Raw genomic sequence first — 27,811 nt, 5'->3', positions numbered from 1 at the left:
GCATCAACATGGCCAATCCATATCGACATCGGCACGTGCGCTGAGGCACGGTGTGCCATGTGGTGATATATAAGTACGTTACGTGTAAATCCAATCTTAGTGGAATTTTAAATTGTAGTTAAAGATATTATAAGGTCACATATTCATCCTAGACAGGAAGGGTTCCCCTTCTATCTCTGTAGTTAATATTGGCTTAAAGTACATGGTTAGCTAGTATGATCTAGGTTCAACTATTTTCATTTCAAAGAACATTACCAATTTCGATTAATCGGTGAAGGTATATGTGCCGTATTTTTCATACTTACGAATCAAGATAAGCTAATTGGTATTCATCACCAGAAATTACCAACTTTTTTAGAATCAAAATACTTCAATGAATAGGTTTTAATTTTAAAAGTACAGATAGGAGCTGCAGTACTGCCAAACATCATTAAATTTACATCTATAGTGAAGTGAAATGAGTACATACAATCAGACATGAAGCCAAGGTGTGGTCTACAATTTCAATTCACAATTTTACAGTGTTATTAGTAATTGTAAAGTCACTTTTGCTGGTATGATTTCATCTAAACATATTTTACATCGCATAAATTCTGTGTGGTAACATATAAGGCATCATACATGTTTGTCTGTCCATTTTTAAAAATGATTTTCACAGCTTAATTTGTCAAACCTTATAATTTTCAATAGATTGTTGAAGAAAAACTAACATTTCAAAATGTTTATCCAGTTATGGTACTTGAACTTTGAATAAGAAAGTGCTTCTCTTTATATTAAATCCAAGAATAGGTAATTGTTTAGATTCAGTATTAGGATAATAGTTCTTATATCTCAACCACCTCTGTACATAAGACTCCCTGAAATCCCAGCCCTTAGTTCTAATCATACCCATGGGTTTAGATGTATTGCTCTAGAGATTTGTGTTAATCGCAAGCTTTTGTAGAGTAAAATGCAATAAAAGTAATTAAATGCTAATTAACTATCTTATATTAATTATTGGTTTTAAATTGATCGTTAGTGTTGATGGATAAATTGAGCATTCACACAAGAAACAAGAAAGAAAAAGAGGACCATTGGGCTTGTATCGCTCATTTGTCCCTGGCTAAGAACACAAGGTGCTAACTTGATGGCTTTAGATTTGAACTTAACCTATTATTTCTACAGAAGGATTTTAAAGAGTTTGCTATATATCCCCTAGTATTGGTCCATTCAGTGACCAGTCCCATCATTTATTCGTAATTGGTTCCTCTTCACCCAAGGAAGCTTTAGACCATGTTAGAACTAAATCCCTTCATTCATACATACAGAAGAAGAAGGATTTTAAAGAATTTGCACTATTTCCCCTATTCAGGGCCCACCCCTTGGGAGACCATCCCCATCGTTCATACAAAATTGGTTCCGCTTTACCCCAGGAAGCTTGAGACCAAATTTGGTCAAAATCCATTGAGCAATTAATGACTAGTAGGAATTTTTGTGAATAGTTGACGGACGCCGTGCCATGGCATAGTCTCACCTGCCCTTCGGGCCAGGTGAGCTAAAAAAGAAAGAAATATGTCTGCAAAGAATGAAAAATAAAACAAATACACGGGTACTCTAAACCTAGATGTTTCCATGTGTGACTTTGTTTTCTCTTAGGCCACTTCCATTCTGTTCACGATGTGTCAATGTTCTCAACAGGTTAGATGTTATACTATAATACGTCATAACGTGTGTATAGATTGTAGAGATTTAAAACAAAAACAAACATCCTCTTTTTATGGTGACCCTCTCTGGAGAATCCAATTCCCCGTGGTTTAGTACATAATGCACCTTTCCTGCCTGGGACACCAGAAATGCACTGAAATAGAACTGTATATCTGCACTCGTCGTTATTAAATCCGTTTCATATTAAGGTTTCAGCTGCCAGCATATCAGAATGGTCTATGTTCATTATATTTTATATTTGGTAATCAACCAGGTAATCAGATGATTTATAACTACTTAGGTTTAGCTTTGATAAGTATGTGTCTATTTCAATCTTATATACGCGGTAATGTTTTTGCAAGTTTCATTTTTATAAGATTTTTTAAGTATTAAAATTTCGTTCTACAGAGTGGAAAAGCGGGAAAGACCAAATTTCTTATATACCTTTAAAATGACTTCATAATGGTAATAGTTTCCGCGCGACGAATATTTCACATAGAAAGATAATAAGCTCGTTTTAGGGAAAATGAACACTTGTATTATTACAACAGAATATCTGTTTAGCCCCTACCCCCACAAACGAAGTTACGGTTGGGTATACTGGAATCGGGTTGTCCGTATGTCTGTCTGTAAACTCAACTTTGTCCGGCGAACTCCTCCTAAAGTACTTGACAGATTTTGATAAAATTTGGTACACAGAACCCTGAAGGGGAGTTGAGTAAACCAGACGGGGTTCCGCTATGTCCCTTATCAATAGAACTATTTCTAAATTGTGCTGCGGGGGTATTAGTCTGGCGACAATTCTAGTATCATCTGAAACAGTTCATAGTTTCCTATAAGATTATTAATGCAGACATCTAGAGATTTCATCCAAAGATTTAAGCACAAAGTTTTCAATTCCAAAAAGCTGTAGACTCTCGTATACATATGATAAAGTGTTCAGATCTGATCCATGGCCTTCAGGCCTATCAAAATACAATTGAGGTTCAGGTCTATTAGGAGACTGGTAATGTACCGAAACTGACAGGTTTATACTTAGGCCAGATAAATATAACTCGGTCTAACTTTCTTGAAATAGGACCGCAGACATACCGAAACGACAAGTAGACCCCAATCTTCTGTTAAATCGAATACGCCGTAGTCGTCAGTACAGATCTCTATCAGCCGTACATCAGACCAGACATTCATGGTTGTATCATGGAAATGGATGTTACCTGCCCAATGATCCATGGTAAAACGAAGAGAGGCTTCGAGCGAGTGAAAACTTTGATCATCACATTCCGTATATACTGGTGGGGATGATATAGTGATTTAAACGAATGAAGCGATTGAATATCGACTATCCAGTGCTTCATCGCCTTTCGTTTCAAGTGATGGAGTAGGGGTGGTTAAGTGAAATAATAGTCTTGGAAAATCTGAGAGAAGTGATAGAAGGAAGGGACATATCGACTGTCGAACACTTCATACTATTTACAGTCGTGGAATAGAGTCTTCTTTATATTATCTGGCTTTCTGATTGGCCGATTCTTTTTTTATACCAATATGATTTTTTTAAATCCGATAATGGCGTGAAAACCCGACGTTATCGTGACGTCACAAAAGAAACATTGGCGTTGCGTATTGAATTGGAAAACTAAGCTCTTTGAAAATCAACGGAATCGTGCGTGTAAACGTATTGTTTTAACAAGTAGTCTGGAAAATTAATTTATATGCATTGTACATTGATGTCACTATTTTTTAATTCCATCGGGTTATGAAACAAATTTTGTTTGCAAACTTTGTGAGAACAAAATTTCTTTCATACCCCGATGAAATTTTAAAAAAATGGCATCAATGCTTAAACGTAAGAACAGTAGGAATGAGGGAAAGGGGAGATTCAGATGAAGTGTATGGTTAACGTTCTACAAACAACTGGTAAAATCAGGACAGGAAGAAAAACCAATGATTAATGCTTTCTTAAAAAAAAATTAGACTAACACACAGAGAGTACTCGAGAGTAAGAGAGGAGAGAAGGCAGTACTATTGTCCGGCCACTTTTGTGAAAAAGGGCTGATGGAACTGAAGTATGTATAGACAGCAAGAGAGACAATTAAGGGGTGTTTGGTACAAGAATTTGAAGTTTATGCTATTTACTTAGGGAATCTTCAACATGAGTACCGTCTTTTTCTGACACGTTATAGTAACGGTTAACAGATGAATCTAAACATTCACTGTAAGACGCCAAAAATAACATCTACTTAGTCTGTAACTGACATCTCGGGTTATTTACGTATACGATGGAGGGTCAGTCCGCCCAGTGGTCAGTCTCTGATGTAGAAACAGCTGACCGCTATAGTGTAATGGCAGCTGTAAAAAATAACACACATAGAGAAAACTTAACTGCATTTTAGAGACAATACCAAACACAACACAATGTTTACTTTTCCGAAATAAAACGACAAGATAGAGATTAGCGTTAGAGTAATATTTTGGACTGAAGAAGGCCTATAGTGGATGAATATATATTTCATAGAGATGATTTTTCTAATTTTACTTTTAATTTATTTTGGCCTTTTATTTCGGATTATTAATATATTAGCTTTATACTGTTTTACCTGATTATGAGAGGTCACATTGTTTACAAGTTCAAGATCTTTATTACTTTGAGCTTATTAACTCATCAGGTTTACAGGAATAAGAATTGTTTACAAGTTCGAGATCTTTATTACTTTGAGCTTATTAACTCATCAGGTTTACAGGAATAAGAATTGTTTACAAGTTCGAGATCTTTATTACTTTGAGCTTATTAACTCGTCAGGTTAACAGGAATAAGAATTGTTTACAAGTTCGAGATCTTAATTACTTTGAGCTTATTAACTCATCAGGTTTACAGGAATAAGAATTGTTTACAAGTTCGAGATCTTTATTACTTTGAGCTTATTAACTCGTCAGGTTTACAGGAATAAGAATTGTTTACAGGTTCGAGATCTTTATTACTTTGAGCTTATTAACTCATCAGGTTTACAGGAATAAGAATTGTTTACAAGAATAACTTGTTATACATTTGAAGACGTTCATTATTTGGATCGTTCAATAGACATTAGACTGGCCACCATACCCTGAGTTGTTGATAAGACTTTCTCAGAAGTTCTTTACTAGATTATCCCCCCCTAGTTTGAAATTTAGGAAACTCTAGAATTAGGCATGTAGTTGACGCAAAAATGTTCAAGCCAAATTTTAGGGATTTTTTTTAATATTCTAGAGACTGGTGGCCAGTCTAAATAGACATAGAAGGTTCTAAACACACCGGACATGCTGCTGCGCCATGCAGTCTGACAGTCATATAGCCTTACTGGTGAGCCGAGGACTCATGATCATTTTGCATAAAATGTTTGATAATACTGACGACAGAACTCAGCTAGGATGGTGATCGGAGGAGTCAGTGGACGGTATGAGTTCTACAATAGCCTTTGTGTGAGCTCAGCTAGGATGGTGATCGGAGGAGTCAGTGGACGATATGAGTTCTACAATAGCCTTTGTGTGAGCTCAGCTAGGATGGTGATCGGAGGAGTCAGTGGACGGTATGAGTTCTACAATAGCCTTTGTGTGAGCTCAGCTAGGATGGTGATCGGAGGAGTCAGTGGACGATATGAGTTCTACAATAGCCTTTGTGTGAGCTCAGCTAGGATGGTGATCGGAGGAGTCAGTGGACGGTATGAGTTCTACAATAGCCTTTGTGTGAACTCAGCTAGGATGGTGATCGGAGGAGTCAGTGGACGATATGAGTTCTACAATAGCCTTTGTGTGAGCTCAGCTAGGATGGTGATCGGAGGAGTCAGTGGACGATATGAGTTCTACAATAGCCTTTGTGTGAGCTCAGCTAGGATGGTGATCGGAGGAGTCAGTGGACGATATGAGTTCTACAATAGCCTTTGTGTGAGCTCAGCTAGGATGGTGATCGGAGGAGTCAGTGGACGGTATGAGTTCTACAATAGCCTTTGTGTGAGCTCAGCTAGGATGGTGATCGGAGGAGTCAGTGGACGATATGAGTTCTACAATAGCCTTTGTGTGAGCTCAGCTAGGATGGTGATCGGAGGAGTCAGTGGACGATATGAGTTCTACAATAGCCTTTGTGTGAGCTCAGCTAGGATGGTGATCGGAGGAGTCAGTGGACGGTATGAGTTCTACAATAGCCTTTGTGTGAACTCAGCTAAGATGGTGATCGGAGGAGTCAGTGGACGATATGAGTTCTACAATAGCCTTTGTGTGAGCTCAGCTAGGATGGTGATCGGAGGAGTCAGTGGACGATATGAGTTCTACAATAGCCTTTGTGTGAGCTCAGCAAGGATGGTGATCGGGGGAGTCAGTGGACGGTATGAGTTCTACAATAGCCTTTGTGTGAGCTCAGCTAGGATGGTGATCGAAGGAGACAGTGGACGGTATGAGTTCTACAATAGCCTTTGTGTGAACTCAGCTAGGGTGGTGATCGGAGGGGTCAGTGGACGATATGAGTTCTACAATAGCCTTTGTGTGAGCTCAGTTAGGATGGTGATCGGAGGAGTCAGTGGACGGTATGAGTTCTACAATAGCCTTTGTGTGAGCTCAGCTAGGATGGTGATCGGAGGAGTCAGTGGACGGTATGAGTTCTACAATAGCCTTTGTGTGAGCTCAGCTAGGATGGTGATCGGAGGAGTCAGTGGACGGTATGAGTTCTACAATAGCCTTTGTGTGAGCTCAGCTACGATGGTGATCGGAGGAGTCATTGGACGGTATGAGTTCTACAATAGCCTTTGTGTGAGCTCAGCTAGGATGGTGATCGGAGGAGTCAGTGGACGATATGAGTTCTACAATAGCCTTTGTGTGAGCTCAGCTAGGATGGTGATCGGAGGAGTCAGTGGACGGTATGAGTTCTACAATAGCCTTTGTGTGAACTCAGCTAGGGTGGTGATCGGAGGGGTCAGTGGACGATATGAGTCCTACAATAGCCTTTGTGTGAGCTCAGCTAGGATGGTGATCGGAGGAGTCAGTGGACGGTATGAGTTCTACAATAGCCTTTGTGTGAACTCAGCTAGGATGGTGATCGGAGGGGTCAGTGGACGGTATGAGTTCTACAATAGCCTTTGTGTGAGCTCAGCTAGGATGGTGATCGGAGGAGTCAGTGGACGGTATGAGTTATACAATAGCCTTTGTTTGAACATTCATACCATCCTAGCTTATGTTATCATTCGGATTAATGATTAATCAACTTACCTTTATATATGGAACACAACAAAATGAAATGGTGCTTTTTAACTGCCGTGATCGGATTTTTATTCTCTTTTTATCACCAAATCATACTGTGTTCTGATAATTAACAAATGATATTGGACATCGGCATGTTCCAGTTCGCTATAAACTGTAATGGAATCCCCGCCTAGCATCACAAAAATAAGTTTTATCTCTATGTGGAGGTTTTTATCAGAGACTTCTGGTGCATTAGAAAAGATGATAATTTGCAGGAGCTACTTACTTTATGTATGTTAATTTCACCGCCACATAAAATGTTCAAATATACTGTAATTAAGACATGATTCAATAAGTACACATGAAGCGCGAGATTAGATAATGGGCTTTGATAAAAACAACAAAACTCTAAATTAACATTTCAATTTTAGAGCCAACACGTTTTAATTTTGAACATCAAGGAAAATATAAAACAAGAGTATTTACACAATGTCAAACATATTTCTATAGCAGAAACCAACAAGCTTAGTTCCTATTTTCAAAGTCTTACAATGAGGATTATATGCAGACAATAAAATTGAGAGTTGATAGTAGTTGTCACGGACAACTGATGACGAGACCTTTTAAGACTATGAAGTCATTTTAAGATGTTACAATGTTGATATTTCCCATATCAAAACCTCATAAATGTTCTCTAAACCTCACTCCTCTGAAGTCGTTACCTAAGACGTGGTCTACTTTCACTGCCAAGTGAATCGATTGACCGAGACTGGGGGTTATGTAATGCATGTGTTAGGGGTGGTATAATGGGTGATGTTCAGCTCTAAAATAAGAAAGTTAGTTATATCAACGATCATGAGGGATATGTTGCAGATGAACCATTTTGTTACTATCATGTAAATATATTTTTCAGTGATTTTATTCTACTACTATCATGTAAATATATTTTTCAGTGATTTTATTCTACTAGTTTTCACATTATTTCTCTAAATGTTGTTTGGGCTAATTGAATCCTCAATAAGAACGTTTCCAATATTTCAGACGTAGCTACGATACCTGCTCGGTATGTATCACTGAACATCCACCGTTTACGCTGAATGTATGCTAGTACCCTTCATTGACTGTAAAGAGTTTCTTTCAAAGTACTCCAATATCTAAATTAGCTTGAAAACAAGTAACTTATATACACGTCCTGGGGATCAAGATTGAATCGCTTCACAACTTGAAATGGGGGTGTTGATACCGAAATCTTTGAAGCGGTTTTACATGATGATTCGGGGATTTAACATATAAAACATGAAGGAGTTAGAATGTAAACACTGTAATCTTGGGGAAAGATCAGCTCATTAGCAACGAGTACTATATAAATTATCGCTTTATAAAACAGTATGTTTACGCGGAAACATCCACAAAGATGTTATGGGGGGGGGGTAATATGATTCTTTCTGACCGCCTCTGTCCTGGCATTATGATACATCATATATGCAATTGTGATTATAAATAGAATCTTACATGGGTCGTTTTATACTTCTTCAAAACTACTGAAGGTCTAATGCCAATGAAATGTATGATCTCAACCCTCTAGGGGGCTGTGGAAGGTGCCAAAGGGGGGGGGGAGAGGAGGTTTTGGTAAAGTGACAAACACCTTAAATCGTCTTCCTAACTCAAAGATGTGGTGGAAAGAAGTACTTTTTCGTGTATTAAGGGTTTTCTTTTTAAAAATTCTGGATTTCATGACCCTGGAATCTCACATTTTCTCCTAATGAAATTATAGGGCAAAGCATTATTTGGTGATTTTCATTGGAAATGAGTCAAACTTGGTAAGAAGGAACAAATTGACCATGACTGACACCCAGGGCTTCGAGGGTCAAAAGTGGTCATCCTAGCTACAATTACAATGATTTTCATTTACTCTATATAAAACATCCATTTTTCTTAATTATTTATTATCATGTGCTGACATTCGTTCTCACTGACCAGACTGGAGGATGTAGGACCAAAACAAAGCGCTTTTGTACATGATTACGACACTCTGAGAACTGAGCTGACTGGTCTATGGGCCTCTTATTTGAATATACATTATATATTACTGGTCCGATAACACGACACTCAGCATGAATGTGTTCAAGTGGGTGGTTCTAGTCTATCTCCTCACCTATCTTCTCCGTGTTGTTATTTAAAACAAACGTGTCTTATTCTATCATTGCTTCCCAAATTTCATTCTGATCTACTCTTCTGATGTGTTCTAGTTCTGAATTTTTCTTAGATAAAAACATGTATCAGTTTTCGGCAGTTTTCAACCTATTTCCTTACTTTGACACAGAATGATGGTTTCTTGAGTACAAAGTAACACACAAGCACAATCTGAATCTGTAAACCTATCAATATGAGTCTCCGCCTGTTTGAATAAGACAGGATTACTAAATATCTTAATGCCCGACCCTTTATTGCTAACCAAGGTAGTCACCTTACCGTAATCAACTCAACACAAACATTTTATTTATCTACCATTTTAGTTGTATTTAAATTCATATGGCAGGTATTTTCGATAAGGTACACAATGGCTTAAGATTTTCAACTGACATTAATTTTGCATTAATACAGGATTAGAAGTGGTGTGATGGGTATGAACAAATGCTGATGTTTGATAATTTTAAGTTCAAATGGGCCAAAATTGCCACGTTTTAGGTTTCGGCGCAAGTGAAAAACTATTGGAATACTTGTTATCTCAAACAACTTTCTTTACATTGATATAGGATCATAATCGTTGTGATGGGTATGGACAATCATTTTATTGAAGAAAATGCTGGAGTTTCAAGTGGCCAAATGGGCTTAAAATGTCAACTTAAGGTTATCCGTAATAACTGACTTTGGATTCTACATTAATATAGGATAATAAGTGTTGTGATGGGTACAAACGAAAATGCTGAAACTTGATAAATTTCTCACGCCCAATGGGTCACAATTACCATGTTAAGGTTTTTTTGCATAAATTTCTCTATACATATTTGTTTGTAAGTGTTTTTTATGGGCAAATATTTTTAGAATGAAAATATAAAATTTGGTGAATTTAAAGATACTCAAGGGGCCTATTTGTTTTTAAGCTTTTCACTATAACTGACTTTGATTTTTGCTTTTGCTATTGATATAGACAATCATTTAAGGGCAAAACACAGGATTTTGAGAATTTTAAGCGGCACAATAAGCAAAAATGTACTCGCATGATTAAGCTCTTTGGTCGATAAAGTCTTTTAGAGGTGAGCTTTGTTGTTCTCAGTCAAACACATGTTTCAAGGATTGCACATTAGGGTTACAACTTCATATCATTTCCATTTTCGTGGTGATTCCTAAAAAAATAGTTAACATTGATCACAAATTTTTACTTCAACCCATGTTTGATTCAATAATCTTTGATTGATATTCAAGCGTTGTTAAAATGCAGAGGTACTGCGATACAATTCTGAACCAAAATACAAAACATCTGTTTTAGCTTGATTAATTGCCGATAAGATATGTCATGATAGAGTTATAATGATTGTAGTTATCTCATAGTGATCTGCTTTCCTCTAAAACAGTTATGGTAAATATGTAGTATACTGGAAGGTGTAACTTGTATCTTCGTGAATAAGGACAAAAATGATGTTTATGTTGTTGTTGTTGTTGTTTATAACAGATTATTATGAAGAAGTAATTTTGTTGGTGATAACATGTCGTCTATAGTTACTAAGTACTAACTGTTGATCAGTGACCGCCTTTTCGTTCTAAATACTTCCTGTATATCTGTTACACGTGTTTAGAGTAACATCTCGTGATACCGCTGTGAAGCCTTTCTTCCACCTGTACTGTTTATAAACATATTCCTAAATCTGTCGGTAACACAATTATCATCATACATATGCCACCCATGATAACAGCAATCTTACCCTAACTATAGTAATGAGAAAGCTCTTATGTGTAAACTGAATCGTTTGTGTGATCCTATTTTAACGTTTTTTTTAATATTAAAAAATATGACTACGTTTTCAAAGATGATTTGCCCTAGATGTGTACATAAATTGTCAGAGGCTATTTAGTTTACTCCTTTTTGCGTCCCAATATTTTGTGACCACGTTAGTGTTTTGGAAAATCGCGAACATAAGATCTACGAAAATGACCCGAATCAAGTTAAGACCATTGGAAATAACACCATTAATGTTAACTTAAAAATTAACGCACAAAAATACAGATTAAATATTTTGTATCTAATACATACTTTGATAAGAGACAGCATTAAACATCTACATATAATACCGACTATTAATTATTCAGCTAGCTACACCTTCACCTTGATATTAAGTTGTTACGGATTATTGCCTGGTTAGATAAGAATATATCGGTCTATTGGCCTCCTACTTATCCCATATCACATGGTGCTAAAGGTCAACTGAAGGGTAAAATTTGACTTGATTTCTCCGATACCACCCATATTGCCACGAGAAGCGTGGTCTATAAATAACAGCTGTACAGAGCCCGACTTCTAATGTGATAAAAAGTTTGTAACCTTTATCTCTAACTTATCTTTGGCAGAGAGTGTTCTATTTCCATATGTGATAGGAAACCAGAAATAATAATTTCTAGATCATTGAGGCAATGACGATAACCCAAATAACTGAAGCTGTCAGTGATAAAGCAGGAGACGTTCTTTCTCCTGGAACTCATGGTTTTGTTTGCTTCCCTGGTGATGATAAAACTGAAAATTTGCCCCTGTATGTCCCTGTATGTCCCTGTATGCCCCTGTATGTCCCTGTATGCCCCTGTATGCCCCTGTATGTCCCTGTATGTTCCTGTATGTCCCTGTTTGTCCCTGTATGCCCCTGTATGTCCCTGTATGCCCCTGTATGCCCCTGTATGCCCCTGTATGTCCCTGTATGTCCCTGTATGTCAGCATGAAGTATCAGAGGTTTGATATGTTCCTTCTGTCTATGTTGGTATTTTTGTTACGTGTGATTTCTTTGTTTGGTAGCATTGGTGGTACGCTTTCTGACCGGAAGGTTTCTAACGGAGTATGCACAATGTGATGAAATGGCGTATGAAAGGAGCATTACGCTGGACGAAAAACAGGTATCTCTAAAGGTCATAGACGTCGGCGGCAAGGTCAGTGTAAACATAAACATCAAATGTTTTATCATTTGTCAATTATTTTAGTTGTAATCAAAGTATTTCGTACTGCTTAACCATATATTTATCCATTTTAACACGTTCTTCTTGTCTCCAGAACAGATGTTAATTTTGCTCGTTAGTTGTGTTCTGACCGTTTTGAAGCAATCAATTGTCGAAAATATTTTTTACACAAAAACATTCATACCTCGTACATAGAAAATGATAAAAATGAAAGCAACAGAATAAAATAGAACAAAAAAGATAGAATAAAAATATGTATGTGTACAGTTCATGTAAAGATTTACATCGTCTGATTTCGGAGCACCTTAATGCATGTCCCTCTAAAGTCAATATGATACTTGGAAGGACGCCGTAACATAAACGGACAACTAACTCGACTAGTAAACACGGCATTGCAATGGAGACATTCTGTGAATATATAATTTTTTGTGAACCAAAATACAAAACATTTTTAGCTTGATTACTTGTCGATAAGAAAACTCGTGCTATGATAGAGTTATAATGATTGCAATTATGGCATAGTGATCTGATCTCCTCAGTAAAAAGTATGGTGAACACGCAGGATATTGAACGTGTACCTTTGATCTTCGTGATTAATGACAAGAATATTTCTGTGGTTGTTCATTAAAACAGAGCATTGACAAAAAGTCGAGTTCAAAGGAGAGCCTTCAGAAGATAGATGGCGCTGTAGTGGTGTACTCGATCACCGACCGACACAGCTTTGACGTGGCCGAATCCGTTGTTGATTGGCTGAGAAGAGAACGTAGTTCATGCATTCCACTAGTGTTGCTAGGCAACAAATCTGATCTTGACCATTCTCGGTAAGTAAGACTTCCAAAGAATCATAACCTTATTTTTTTGTTTTCGTTTCTGGTAAAACCTACATTATATAATTATGATTGTGTAATGAAAACTGTTTATCTCGAAGACAATAGTCAGGGCTACTTTATTTGATCAATGCCACATTATAACTACCTCTACTTATATATCTCATTTTTCATTATCCAGTTCATTATGACTTGTTTTTATTTTTTGTGTTCATCGACTTATACAGTTACAATTTGTTTGCGTAAGAAGTAGTGTTTCTTATCTTCAGTGCGGTCACTAGCCAAAACTCAGAAGATATTGAATGGCGAAATACAGGATACATGATTTCCGAGTGTTCTGCGTCATCGGATTCCGAAGGGGTGACCAAGATCTTCCACATGCTTGTTCGAAAGGTAAATATTGGTATACCATATATGTTTGTCTAAACACAGGCCCGTGTAACCCTCGTGCAAACCTTATGTTATATAAATACAAAAGACTGGAAATGGTTACAGGCGATATAACCAAAATACTGGGTTTATCGTGTGTTTACATAAGGACTTACTGATCTATCTCAGTCGAAAATTATAGAAATAGTTATTAATAAAAATAAACAAGAACGCATCATTGTAAATAATTACCCCGTGGAACAGAGGATATTAGCAGGTCTCTGAAGCGATAAGACAAACCATGCACCATAATACAGTAGAGCCAGTTATGTTTGCGAATTTGAAATCGTATGAGCGTTTTATTAAAAATCATGTCACCATTATGTTCTGATTTCTTCAACACTGTGACAAAGTGGTTTCGGACATAATGCCATCTCCATAATTTAGCCTGATTTACCGTAACATCGTTTGAGGTTATATACGGTTACTTTAGAGTGAGAGTGAAAGAAGCATACATCCAGTCAATCGGAGACATACAACACAGGGATACGATGAACTGCTGCTTTATGTAGTAGTTATAGTATAGTTAAAGTTTTGCCACATATACTCCCATTACTCTAATGATAATCGTGATCTGCATTATGATTCAATAAATGCAGTCTAGACTTGGTGTAGTAATACCTATATCGACAGTCCTTTAGTTATTAAATAAAACACGGTCTAAATATACATATACGGCAATGTCCAGTAATCAGTTAGTCTCCTCTTTATGATGTGACTCGTAACTCATCATTATGTTTAATGTTTTATGCCCTGGTTATTTTCTGTTTATGTTTAGATCCTGGAGAAGCGTGATACTCACCTCAAGGTCCAGCGGAAGTTGTCTTTATCGCACGCGCCACTGGGCTCCCCGAAACTGATCAGAGCCCACCTTCGGAGGAGGTTCAGTGTATTCACACGAGAAAGGACGTCTACTATGTGAATCTCTTAATAGGTTCTTCTTATCTCAAACATATTTGACAATTTTCTGTCGAAATTCTATGGTGTTATGGCAAAAGGTCACAAGAATAAATTGTCTGTGAAAGACAAAATGGCAGGATAAAGATCTGTGTAACTTGAAAGAATGAAACCATATAATGGAGACATGCACAACAATCTACATGACTGGTAAACTGTGATACTCACTGAATTGTAGGTTTTGTATCAACGTGTTGGTTGGTCTTGTAAGACTCAAATGTGGGATATGTATTGCGTTAGATCGTCCAGTGTCATCATCGCATGGACTCAGTAGACAGTGCTTATATGGTCAAGGCCTACAGCGGTGAAGACAATGCTAGGCGCGGACATCTGAACTCCGTAATAGGAGTGGGCAACACGTGTACAGTCCGAACAGCGTCACATTAGGATAAATCATGTTGTGTTTGAAATAGTCAAATTAGGAATTTAATGTTTCGTTTCATGGATTTGACGATGAGTCGATTGGCATATTAGCTGAGCTGACAATTTAGTTTTGAATATTTCTTTTATAATTTTATAAAGGACGTGACTGATTTGTGTAATCAGATGATGTCATTGATAATGAGTAATCATGTACGCGAGAGTGTGTGATGGAGACGAAAGGCTTTATAAAAACAAACGTTGGTACATTGATTAATGGTACAAAGTATACTTTTCCATGGATTAATGGTATAAAGTATACGTTTCTATTTATTAATACTACAAAGTGTACTTTTCCGTTGATTAATACTACAAAGTGTACTTTTCCGTTCTTTCCGTTGATTAATACTACAAAGTGTACTTTTCCGTTGATTAATGCTACAAAGTGTACTTTTCCATTTATTAATGCTACAAAGTATACGTTTCCATTTATTAATGCTCCAAAGTATACGTTTCCACTTATTAATGCTACAAAGTATACGTTTCCATTTATTAATGCTACAAAGTGTACTTTTCCGTTGATTAATAGTACAAAGTATACTTTTCCATGGATTAATGGTATAAAGTGTACTTTTCCATTGATTAATAGTACAAAGTATACTTTTCCATGGATTAATGGTATAAAGTGTACTTTTCCATTGATTAATAGTACAAAGTATACTTTTCCATGGATTAATGGTATAAAGTGTACTTTTCCATTGATTAATGGTACAAAGTATACTTTTCCATGGATTAATGATACAAATTGTACTTTTCCGTTGATTAATGCTACAAAGTGTACTTTTCCGTTGATTAATGGTATAAAGTGTACTTTTCCATTGATTAATGGTACAAAGTATACTTTTCCATTGATTAATGATACAAATTGTACTTTTCCGTTGATTAATGCTACAAAGTGTACTTTTCCGTTGATTAATGGTATAAAGTGTACTTTTCCATTGATTAATGGTATAAAGTATACGTTTCCATTTATTAATACTACAAAGTGTACTTTTCCATGGATTAATGGTATAAAGTATACGTTTCCATTTATTAATACTACAAAGTGTACTTTTCCGTTGATTAATACTACAAAGTGTACTTTTCCGTTCTTTCCGTTGATTAATACTACAAAGTGTACTTTTCCGTTGATTAATACTACAAAGTGTACTTTTCCGTTGATTAATGATACAAAGTGTACTTTTCCATTGATTAATGGTATAAAGTGTACTTTTCCATTGATTAATGGTATAAAGTGTACTTTTCTGTTGATTAATGATACAAATTGTACTTTTCCATTGATTAATACTACAAAGTGTAGTACTTTTCCGTTGATTAATACTACAAAGTGTACTTTTCCGTTGATTAATGATACAAAGTGTACTTTTCCATTGATTAATGATACAAATTGTACTTTTCCATTGATTAATGGTATAAAGTGTACTTTTCCATTGATTAATGGTATAAAGTGTACTTTTCCATTGATTAATACTACAAAGTGTACTTTTCCGTTGATTAATACTACAAAGTGTACTTTTCCGTTGATTAATACTACAAAGTGTACTTTTCCGTTCATTAATACTACAAAGTGTACTTTTCCATTGATTAATGGTATAAAGTGTACTTTTCCATTGATTAATGATACAAAGTTTACTTTTCCATTGATTAATGATACAAATTGTACTTTTCCATTGATTAATGGTATAAAGTGTACTTTTCCATTGATTAATGGTATAAAGTGTACTTTTCCATTGATTAATGGTATAAAGTGTACTTTTCTGTTGATTAATGATACAAATTGTACTTTTCCATTGATTAATGGTATAAAGTATACTTTTCCATTGATTAATGGTATAAAGTGTACTTTTCCATTGATTAATGATACAAAGTGTACTTTTCATTAACTATGTTTCTCTAATGTCCTTTTAATGGTAAGTGGTATTATTGTGGAATTTACCCAGTTACATTAACTACCGGAGATACAGCACTGTGATTTACGTTAATCAATACAAACAGATATTTTTGTAGATTCTGTAAATAATACTATTTTTTTGTATACTCGGATAAAATGCTTTTGATATTGAAATAGAAAGATGTATGTTTATTCCAAATTTAGCGATGTTATGTACAACATGGGCGAGAATACTCTATGAACTTATTAGTAAAAAAGTCGAAAACGATGCTTTTATATCAGGTACCGTTACAATTAGTCATATACGATGAATTGACTCGACATATTTTGAAATATATAACAGATGCGATACAAAGTTATGGTGCAGTTTAAACCGCATTGATTATAAGCGCATATTCATAGGCCCATTAGATTATCCAACTTTATATTGACTAAGATATTTTTTGTTTTGTATGTCTTACCTAAATTGGTATGTAAGTGTTACACACATTTTACACACAAGTCTTTTCATGAAAAGTATCTTTGAAAAGAATTTCTGGGATTTCTATTTTATTCTACTGTATTTGATTATTGGTTCAAATTGGTAGACTTAAAGAATGTAGAGTATTAGGACAAATGATTTTCTTTTAGTAGTTTATGAATAAAACCATGATTTCATTTATGCATAATAAAGTAAATTTTAACTTCAAATCCAGTCTCAGAACTGTGAATCTCAATCACTGAATTTTAGAACTACAAACAAAATCTCATTAATATTTATTTTATCCACATTTGATAGTGATATATATTTGTTCACATATACAATGCGTAAATATGTTTCGTGGCAAAATAACCTTATGCGATCATGCAGGGTGTCCGATGAATTATGTTACACTTTCAGAGATCTATATTTTGCTAATTCAAGACGTAAAGCACTAGGCCTAGGATTCCATATGCAAAAAACCCGAATCATCAATTTCACATTATGAATAAAAACAGCTTCAAGAAAAACAAATTCTATGTATTCTTAGCAACGATTTTCACAATAGACATATTTTTTTTTTGATAAAAACGACGTCATCATAAATATTTGAGTAACCTTTAAGCACTTTAGTATAGAAGATTTATTCGTATTTTTTTTATGTCTAATTGATGAAATGAACAACGTTGGTGTTGCTCGTGTATGTGAAAAGTAATAATATTTTGAAAGTGTAACATGATGTATGTGACATCCTCTACTTTCGCAGATAACTTAAATGCGATGACACAAGACACGATATTCAAGATAATGTTTATGCTATAGAAGTCCTTGACTGGTATTTCGTCATTGGGCATTTCAGAGTTATCTCTTCTTGAGGAGGGTATTGATTGTTACGTCGCTATAATTTAATTTCTTATGTTACACGCATTTGTATTGCTTAGATCTTTTGAGGTCATTTTTCCATAGACCGAAAACATTGTACGTCAAGTATTATAACGTCATGCATACAGAAAGTTTTCGCGGTATATTTCAAAAGCGACAGTCATTAGCCACAACTCAATTTGTTTTATTGTAAAAGTAAATAAAATCACGGAAATATTTAACGGAGTTATATATATCAAATTATAAGCCTTGTTCTCAATATCTTTTGGGTTTATGAGGTCATAGACAGAGAACGAATGGATACTCATTTTAATAAACCCGAAAAATGGCCTTCCGTTTTTAGGTCACCTGAGACGAAGTCTCAAGTGACCTATTCTAATCGCCTTTTGTCCGTCGTCGTGCGTCGTATGTCCGTAAACATTTTGACTTCTTCTCCAAAACTGCCGAAGCAATTTCAATTAAATTTTCACAAACCTTCTAAGGCATAAGGCCAATCAAAATTGTGAATTATATGGTCCCCACCCCTGTGGGAGGGGCCAAAAGGGGTAAAATTGAGTAAAATTTCAAAAATCTTCTTCTCTACTCACAGATGTGGTAGAATCAAATATTCTTCATGGATAGAAAGGTCTTAAGGTCCTTTACAAAAATTGTGAATTATATGACCCTGGAGTATCTAGTTTCCCCCTGGGGAGGGGGTTAAGTTTACTATAGTTTATATAGGGAAAACACATTTTTGCGCATTATTTGGTCATTTGTTATAGGAAATGAGTCAAATGTTGTCAGAATTATCAGTATGAGATGGCCATTTAAATCCTATTAACAAATTTTCTATGACTGACCCCCAGGGGCCTTAGGGGCGGGGTCAAAAGGGGTCAAATAGGCTAAAACTTCAAAAATCTTCTTCTGAAATTCTGGAAATGGTAGAATCAAATACTTTTCATAAATAGAAAGGTCTTAAGGTCCTTTACAAAAATTGTGAATTATATGACCCTGGGGTCTCACGTTTCCCCCTTGGGAGGGGGTCAAGTTTACTATAGTTTATATAGGGAAAACACATTTATGAGCATGTTTTGCTCAATTTTCATTGGAAACGAGTCAAACTTGGTTAGAATTATTAGCCTGAGATAGCATTTTAATATCATATCCACATTGGTCCTGGTCGACCCCCTGGGGGCAGAGGGGCGGGGCTAAAAAAGGGTCAAATAGGCTAAAACTTCAAAAATCTTCTTCTGAAATTCTGGAAATGGTAGAATCAAATACTTTTCATAAATAGAAAGGTCTTAAGATCCTTTACAAAAATTGTGAATTATATGACCCTGGGGTCTCACGTTTCCCCCTGAGGAGGGGGTCAAGTTTACTAAAGTTTATATAGGGAAAACACTTTTATGAGCATTTTTTGCTCAATTTTCATTGGAAACGAGTCAAACTTGGTTAGAATTATTAGCCTGAGATAGCATTTTAATATCATATCCATTTTGGTCCAGGCCGACCCCCTGGGGGCAGAGCGATTGGGCTAAAAAAGGAGTCAAATAGGCTAAAACTTTAAAAATATTCTTTTAAAATTCTGGAAATGGTATAATCAAATACACTTTATAGATGAAAAGGTCTTAAAGTTTGTTTATAAAAATTGTAAATTATATGACCCTGGGGTCTCCTGTTTCCCCTTGGGGAGGTGGTCAAGTTTACTATAGTTTATATAGGAAAAACACATTAATGATCATTTTTTCTTCAATTTTCGTAGGAAATGAGTCAAACTTGGTTAGAATTATTAGTCTGAGATAGCATTTTAATATCATATCCACATTGGTCCTGGCCGACCCCCTGGGGGCAGAGCGATTGGGCTAAAAAAGGAGTCAAATAGGCTAAAACTTCAAAAATCTTCTAAAATTCTGGATATAGTAGAATCAAATAATTATAGATGGAAAGGTCTTAAGGTGTTTTATAAAAAATGTGAATTATATGACCTTGAGGTCTCACGTTACCCCCTCGGGAGGGGTCAAGTTTACTTTAGTTTATATAGGAAAAACATATTTGTGAACATTATTTGCCCAATTTTCGTAGGAAATTAGTCAAACTTTATTAGAATTATTAGCCTAAGATATAGCATTTAAACATTCAAACGTCCTCGATGACCCCCTGGGGGACCAGAGGGTCAGGACCAAACAGGGTCAAAATGATTAAAATTTCAAAAAATACCTCTAAGTTCACAGGTTTGATGGAAGCAAATATTCTTCATAGTCTAAAAAGTCAAATTTATAAATCACTGACCAACTTCAAGGCCCAGCATATAGTGTTTATATGTCTTTAATTTGTTTCATTATTTGTTTCATTATATATTCTAACTCAGGTGACCGTTAAGGCCCATGGGCCTCTTGGTTTTTTTTGTTTTTGTGTGGGTTTTTTTGGGTGGGGGGCTTGTTGTTGTTTATTTTATGATTTCATAAACCCGAAAAATGTTGAAAACAAACACATCACATTGTAATCAACAGCCACTCACAAGAGCCGGTAACTCTTCTGTATAATGGCATTATTACTGAGGTTGTACATTGCACGTACCTGTATAAAACACTTGTTTGTATATAACGAAGCGTTGTTTGAGTTATCTCCCTTTAATTGACAAGGCATCTTATCATTATTTCAAATGTTGAATGATAATTGATGAAAATATGTTCTGGTGCAAATAAAAAAGACTACATTTTCATCAGTATTGTTTTGTTGTTTTTTTAACGAAAATATTGAACAATAGTAAATGGTTTGATATCACACATGCTCCTAAAACCAAACACCTGGTGGATGAGGCATGGAATTATAGAATCGATGTTAAAATAATTGTTTATACAAACGAATGCAAAGTGGAATAAATATGTCTAAAATAGCACGATTTGCTCATTGGATTATCATTTAGATGCAATCTCATTATGAGCTTGTGTTGGCCGACGTTAGAGCAGTACAGTCATGTTTTAAAAGTCACTTTTAAGTAATATAATCATTTTCCATTTCAAAATATTCAAGGCATCCGAATTCGACAGCGACATCTAGCGGAGTCTGTCCTGCTGTGTTTTCAATGGTTTTGCTAGCTCCAGCATTAAGAAGTTCTTTCACAACTTTTTTGTGTTCCTTTCCAGCATTGGCAGCGGAACCTAAAGTTTTCCTGCCAGTGTGTATAATGTCCATCATATCTAGGTTCATTGTAAGTTCACTGGAGTATAAAGACGGCAGTGGAATGTTCTGTTTCAGGTATAAGATTCCGTATGAAGCTGCCAGATGTAGAGGAGTATTTCCATACAGATCAACCATATCGACCGCTGAATCCTCAGCGATTATTTGATGTAATGTCTCCATGTTTCCGCTCGCAGCGACACAATGAATAGGATAACTTTTAGAGTGGTCTGGGAGCGAGACAGGACTACCGTGTGACAGAAGAAGACGTGCTGAAGCGAAGTTACCTCTTTGGCAAGCTTCGTGAATTGGCAGGTTGCCTTTCTTGTTTTTGTTGCTTACGGAATGTCCACGCTTAAGGAAGAAATTCAACATGTTTTTTCTACCAAACCTTGCAGCAATGTGCAGTACATTGTCTCCTTCGAATCCCAATATGTTTGGGTCCGCTCCGACTGACAACAATGCTTGCAGTGACGCGTTCTGGCCATACTCTATTGCTACTAAAAGTGGAGTATTACCCAAGAAAGCAAAATTAATGTCGGCTCCTTCCTCTTGAACTCTAAGAATTTTCTCCACGTGTCCATTTATGACGGCTTGCTGAAGTTCTAAAAGTCTGATCGGATTCCTTTGGCAATGATCCAATCCAAAAGTCAGGAACCGTTTCAACGAAGGACAAACAGGCAACATAGGAACACTGTGAATGACGTTTTGGCCAAGAATACGTCTGATTTTACGTCTGCATATCTTTTGTAGTAAATCAGGAAATCGATCTAGGCAATACTTGGTGATCATTTCAAGATCGTTGTGAGGACCATGCTGTTGAACATGGGAATCCAGTAGCTTTTGTAGTCTGCTCTTGTTAACTTTAGAGTGGTCTAAATTCCATAAGAGAAGATGGAGAAGAAGCTTACGCTCAGTTGAGGTGGCTTTTGGACACGTATTTGGCGTTGTTAAACCATTCAGTATCATTGATATCGGTCCGCTGTCGCTTTCAATCTCAGGAAATATATCTTGAACGTTGAATCCATAAGATATAAAACAAGTTGCAAATTTGAAATTTTGTCGCCCAGGAGATATTGCTGTATCAAAGGCCGTCATTTTATCATTGTTTTTTAATGTCATGTCACATCCGCGCTCCGCTAAGATACACGCAGAAAGTAATTGATCTTGAAAAACACACAAGTGCAGAGCAGAACAACCAGACCTGTCCTGTAGGTTAGTATCACAGTTGTACTTTAGGAGAAGACGTAGCAGGTCTGTCTTTTCACATGGATGACGTGTACACATCGATGACGGGATGCACGCCATTAAAGGTGACCGGAAGTCAAGTGCTTGTATATTGACGTCACATCCGCTTTCCAGTAAAACTTTTGCGACATTAAAAGAGCCATTGGAGCATGCCCGGAGTAGAGGCGTTTCCCCACGCTTGTCACTACTGTTTATATTTGCTCCAACTCTTATTAACGCACGTGCTGCTTCAACAGAATCGTACCAAGCCGTGGCCCCTAATGGCGTCACACCATCTAGGTCCGCTGCATTTACACTAACATCCAACGACAACAGGTGATTCACAATATCAATATTGCCAAATTTGGCGGCGCAGAATAACGGGGTTTTGTCATAATGATTCTTCGCGCTCGAATCAAATTTTGAACTAGACAAAAGTAGTTGAACTATATCATCATTGACGGTGTTCTGATCCAAAGCGAGGCTGAAGGCGGTGTCCCGACAATGAATCTGGTTCACGTCGACTCCATAGTCGACCAGTCGGCCGACAGCTTTGATGTCGCCATCCCGAATGTGCGAGTGGAGCGTCTTTACGTCCATAACCAGATCCCTACAAAACCAAGATAACGAGAGTCAAACATAACAATACCGTTTTCGTGATGAAGATGAAAGACAGATATGTTGAAAACTATAGTAAACGCATTTCGTCAACATCAATCTCATTAACAACGAATGCCAGCGATATTTTTTCGTGCACATAACCAATTGAATCGCCCAAGACATTTCCATTTCCTATTATTGATCAGCAATTATTGTAATCATTCAGTTATTGAAGTAGGATATATAGTGCTAGCCGGTGAGATGGTTACCTTAAATTATCATTGCCATCAACCAATTTACCTGTGGTCATTATTTTTAGAACACGTGGCTAGTTCTGGCGGGTAAATAAAACTATTTCGGTTGGGTGAAACTTTGAATGACAATAGCTCAAAAACGAGCACATGGACATATGTTTTTTCGTCCATTTTCTTTTATGGTATGAACTCCTATTTCCTAAAATCTATATATATCTGACTTCTCAGAGTAGTACATCCGTAACTAAAATTTGTCCTCCATACATGAAAATGAAACATGAAATTTGTTTGATCATTTTAGTAAAACAACGGTGTATGTGAGGGTACTCATTTGACACGTAGTTGTGTCAGGTATTCCTATGTTAATTCTACTGCAATACAATACAGATATTTACAAATGTTAAGTATAATTCAGTCATAAAATACAATTGTAAATTACCACTAATGTATCGCTGTGTCTACACTACATGTTTCTTAAGTTTCCTAAACCAGACATATATGTGACCAAAATAGACTCCATTTTGATCCAAAATTAAATATGAAAAATTAAATTGAATAATGTACCAATAATTCTGTTCTGCATAAGGATCACATATGGTAACGACAACAGAACAAACACAAGTACTGTCATCACAAAATGTTTTTCATGAAAAATAAACAAAGCTACAATTTGCATGACAGCATGTGAGTAAGAGTTAAACTGTACCTATAACCTTCTATGTTTAGAGACAAAACGTGAAGGGATGACTGTGGAGTCGATAAATACCCATAATACAAGGATATGGACGTTTTGTCGTTTAGAAGATGTAACTTGAATCATATCAATATAATTCAAACCAATTGAAAGAGGAATGAATTGAGTATAGGACAAGCCTTTGGCATTGGCATCGTTACCCTGCATTACGAGACATCTCCACCAGATGAGCCATTACTTTTACCTCACATAGATAGTATGATGTATTATTTAGAATAGAGTCGGAACAGATGTTCTTTATTGGAATTACCTTCACCATCCAATCAGAGCGGACGTTACTGGTCTACCATCCAATCACAGATAACGTTACTGACCTCATTCGTGTTTGAAATAGAATGAAGATGCACAAATTTAGGTCTTGAATGAAGAGTGTTACTTTATTATTTATGAACAGAGGAAGACAACAGTGCCAGTATAGTGTTTTAACACGGAACGCTCATGTATATTTGTTTCCTTAGAAAAAAACCAGTACAGTGTTTTAAAACAGAATGCTCGTGTATAGTTGTGTCTTTAGAAAAAAAATAAACATTTCATTTTACAGCAATTTTAACACCTATGAATGACCAATTTCTAATGTCCGTATTGCTATATAACTTTTTAAAGCTTTAAAAAAAGTATTTATAAGACAATCTACAAATAGGTAACACATTTGAATAAAATGCAGTGATGTAGGGATTTTAATAAAATATAAAAGATATTGACAAGAATTTTTCTATATATCTTTTTTTCTGCATTTATATCTGTCCGCAATATTGCAGTCATTCCTGTTACTGTTCTTTAATTGGCCATAACAGAAAGGTTCCCCTCCCTTAGAACTGTTATATGCTAGTACTGAGTAGTGTATGCACTTCCTCTCTAGAAAATAAGCTTTAGATGAAGATGAAAGTGCTTTGAAAGGAGAATTTTGATTTGATAATGTCAGATAAGGAAAGAATCACTTTTATATGTCAGTCCTGTTACTATGGGCATCTCATAAGTTTATGTACCTAAACTATAAAATTAACCATTATCAATTTCAGAGTTGGTTATATTTTCAAGAAATATAACTTAATTTGATATGACATGTGAAGGTTATATTTCAATGAGTGAAAACTTTAAGATTCAGTCATTCCTGTTACTGTCATTCCTGTTACCATTGAAAAGGTAACAGGAATTACACAATGTGGTATCAGGAATGATAATTCATATGTAAAAGTTCCATACCTTTCTTGTTTATAAAATGATCTTATTGATCATTATACAATTTTGACTTTTAACGTCTTTATTTCAAATTTGAAGTGCATAGTAATGTATTAGAAGTTGTTTGGGTCACCTTTTCATCCATGGTAACAGGAGTGACAAGAAGTCGGTAAAAGGAATGATTATTTCTATAAAGTTAACTTTCATTGGTCTAGTTTGATATCATCTTGTTCAAATAATATTCTTAAATTGAAATAAGTAATAAACATAACCAAATGAAAGCAACAAAAATATTTGTACAACTGTATGACAATGAAAGTATTCAGAATTGAAACCAGGTAACAGGAATGACATTTGGTAACTGAAATGACAAAGTAGCAACAAAAATAGTCTAACTGATATAAAAAGATGAAAATTGTATATTATGATTGAACCTTATTCAAATAATTTCCATTTTATTGAAATTCTATGAAGAGCAATGTTAAATGTGTGTTTTATTTTGAATATGACCATCAAATTTGAAATAGTAACAGGAATGACTTGTGTAGCTGTGTCATTCCTGTTACTTTGTTTATTGTAAATTTCATATTATGTTATTAAGTTATGTTGACATTTCATGGGAAACAGTATAAAGATTATATATTGTGTTAACAGAATAATTTCTCTCGTCATTTAAAAAGCAGTTACAGGAATGATATTTTCACTGACCTTGCATAACAAAATTTATGATATAGTCAAAATTAATTTTTCAAAACGGTGATGCAGACCTTTTTTTAATTAAATTCAATGTTTTCCTGCTAATGTGACAAAAGCAATTGATTTGCTTCAAGTTTTAAATTTCCATTTAGCTATGCTTAAAAGTGGCAATTTCTGTAGAACGACCCATATATTAATCACATATAAATTATATTTTCATCGGCGGCAATGTAGTTTAAAAATGTACATTGTCACTTCTATTAATCTGTTTTAACTTTGACCTCGTTTACGAGCTCAATATTTGACAATGTATTCTACTGTGACTACAAAGTACAAAGCACACAAACGATTAACACATTAAAAATATGTGAGTACAATTTATAGTTAACATGTTATTACTCTCAATGGATGGCACTCTCTGACCAGTATCAGCTAGGGATACATCCCTGGTTGTTTTGTAAGAGTGTTCTATAAATATGAAATGATTATGATAGCAAATGATAATTACTATGAAAAATATCAACAAACATCGATAAACAAAAATACCCACGATAAGGGTGATACACGAATATTAAAGCAACAGATAAAATGTCCAAAAAAATGGAGAGCATGTAAGGGTAGATCGTGAAGCATGTTGATAACACAAACCTTTAGTAAACAAAGTTGTATGTTGAAAACAATTTTAACAGTAGAAGCATAAACATCTGTAAACAACTTTCCTGGCGTTTAACTTAAGTCACAATGAAAGGAAGTGAACAATATCCGTCGTTACACTGTGTGTAAAAATACAGTGAACTTCACAGGACATAGTTACATACAACAGGCGTTTAAATATATATAATTAAATGAAAATAAAGACATCTTTTTGACATAAATTATGTTAGCAGACTAAAGAACAATTCACCTAGAGGCAGTCGTGTCCTCACATCCACCATCTGACCGGTTCTTCACACGGGACAACGTTCTACCCTGTTATCTAGTCGATATATACCAAGGTATACCCATGCAGCCACCCGTGACAGCGTGCCAGTTAACAGAAAAATACTTTCCTTGACTTAAATATCACAACTAGCCTTAATAATATAAAATATCTGCTTATGTATGGCTAACTTGGCATAACCATGCCTCTTGTAATGCTGATATTTGTTTCCTTCGCGTAGGTAGCACGGCCATAGCCATGTAACTATATATTACTATGAACCAGTTTCATTCCACTGCACACATATAATGCACTGGGTTTTTTTGTTTTGTGTTTTTTGTTTGTTTACAAGCAAAACGTCACTGTATGATATTCAAATCGTCCATTCTTAAAGATTACCTATCTCTGGCAGTCGCATTGTTATTTACATATATTAAAAGATCCTTTAAGAATACTTTAAAAATCGAATTATCGAAATACTTGGCAGTAAATATCTATATTATATATGTGTATAGGGAGTCACTTCAGTACACGTAACCATGTCATAACTTACCTGTGTTATAACGCATCACCTGCATATAAAACTTCACCTCTCAGAGAAAAATGTTGAGCTACAAACATAAAGTCGTGTCACTCACAACCTACACTTAAAACATGCATATGTGTAACATCTGCGTAAGTGTTAAATTAACGAGTGCACATTTAGATCGCATAATGTACTCCCAGATCGGTTAACGTAGCTAAGAATAGCACGACAATACAGTGTTGACAAGAACTATATGCACACAACGACCTGAATTATTTATATAGACCCGTTACCGGGTAGATGGTTAAATAGACCACGCTCCATCACTCATGTGATATACATCATAGCTCTCACTGTTTCATTGAATATCGACTTTTTTCACCTGGCATACTGAGGAACATAAATATGAAGGGGCATTCATCCGTGAAAACACTTAAATAAAAATACTCTTTTCAAAAGGTTTTAAATTTTTAAAGTAAAATACCGAATACATTAACAAGTCAGCTATACTGTCATGCAGTTTTTGGAGAAATAGATATATATTTTACTGACAAAAGAGTACTAGTCAACTCTACTGCCATTCGTG

The 27,811-nt window shown here is 35.6% G+C and overlaps 2 protein-coding genes across 4 annotated transcripts in view; one reads left to right on the top strand and one right to left on the bottom strand.

The window, feature by feature from the left end:
• LOC138330425 (ras-related and estrogen-regulated growth inhibitor-like) overlaps nt 1–20,612 on the top strand; it is a 40,876-nt gene extending 20,264 nt beyond the window's left edge. Inside the window, exons 2-5 of the mRNA XM_069278032.1 lie at nt 11,888–12,018; nt 12,679–12,866; nt 13,142–13,265; nt 14,080–20,612. Coding sequence (XP_069134133.1) covers nt 11,888–12,018; nt 12,679–12,866; nt 13,142–13,265; nt 14,080–14,223 — 587 coding nt within the window. The 3' untranslated portion in view covers nt 14,224–20,612. The remainder of the gene's footprint in view (nt 1–11,887; nt 12,019–12,678; nt 12,867–13,141; nt 13,266–14,079) is intronic.
• Nucleotides 20,607–27,488, bottom strand: LOC138330424 (poly [ADP-ribose] polymerase tankyrase-2-like). 3 transcript variants are annotated; one of them, XM_069278029.1, is made up of 2 exons: nt 27,253–27,488; nt 20,607–22,907 (listed from the first exon to the last, which is right to left on the bottom strand). In XM_069278029.1, the coding sequence occupies exon 2, from the start codon at nt 22,895–22,897 to the stop codon at nt 20,885–20,887; it is 2,013 nt and encodes a 670-aa protein (XP_069134130.1). In that variant the 5' UTR covers nt 22,898–22,907; nt 27,253–27,488; the 3' UTR covers nt 20,607–20,884. The 3 variants fall into 3 exon arrangements, with proteins under 3 accessions (XP_069134130.1, XP_069134131.1, XP_069134132.1); XM_069278030.1 differs by lacking the exon at nt 27,253–27,488 and adding an exon at nt 26,685–26,988; XM_069278031.1 differs by lacking the exon at nt 27,253–27,488 and adding an exon at nt 26,429–26,606.
• Nucleotides 27,489–27,811: the final 323 nt, after the last annotated feature.

The sequence above is a fragment of the Argopecten irradians genome, chromosome 8 (genome assembly GCF_041381155.1).
Source record: "Argopecten irradians isolate NY chromosome 8, Ai_NY, whole genome shotgun sequence".
Taxonomy (NCBI): Eukaryota; Metazoa; Mollusca; class Bivalvia; order Pectinida; family Pectinidae; genus Argopecten; species Argopecten irradians.
Note: the sequence above shows the minus strand (reverse complement) of the source record. Positions and strands in the feature narration are given on the sequence as shown.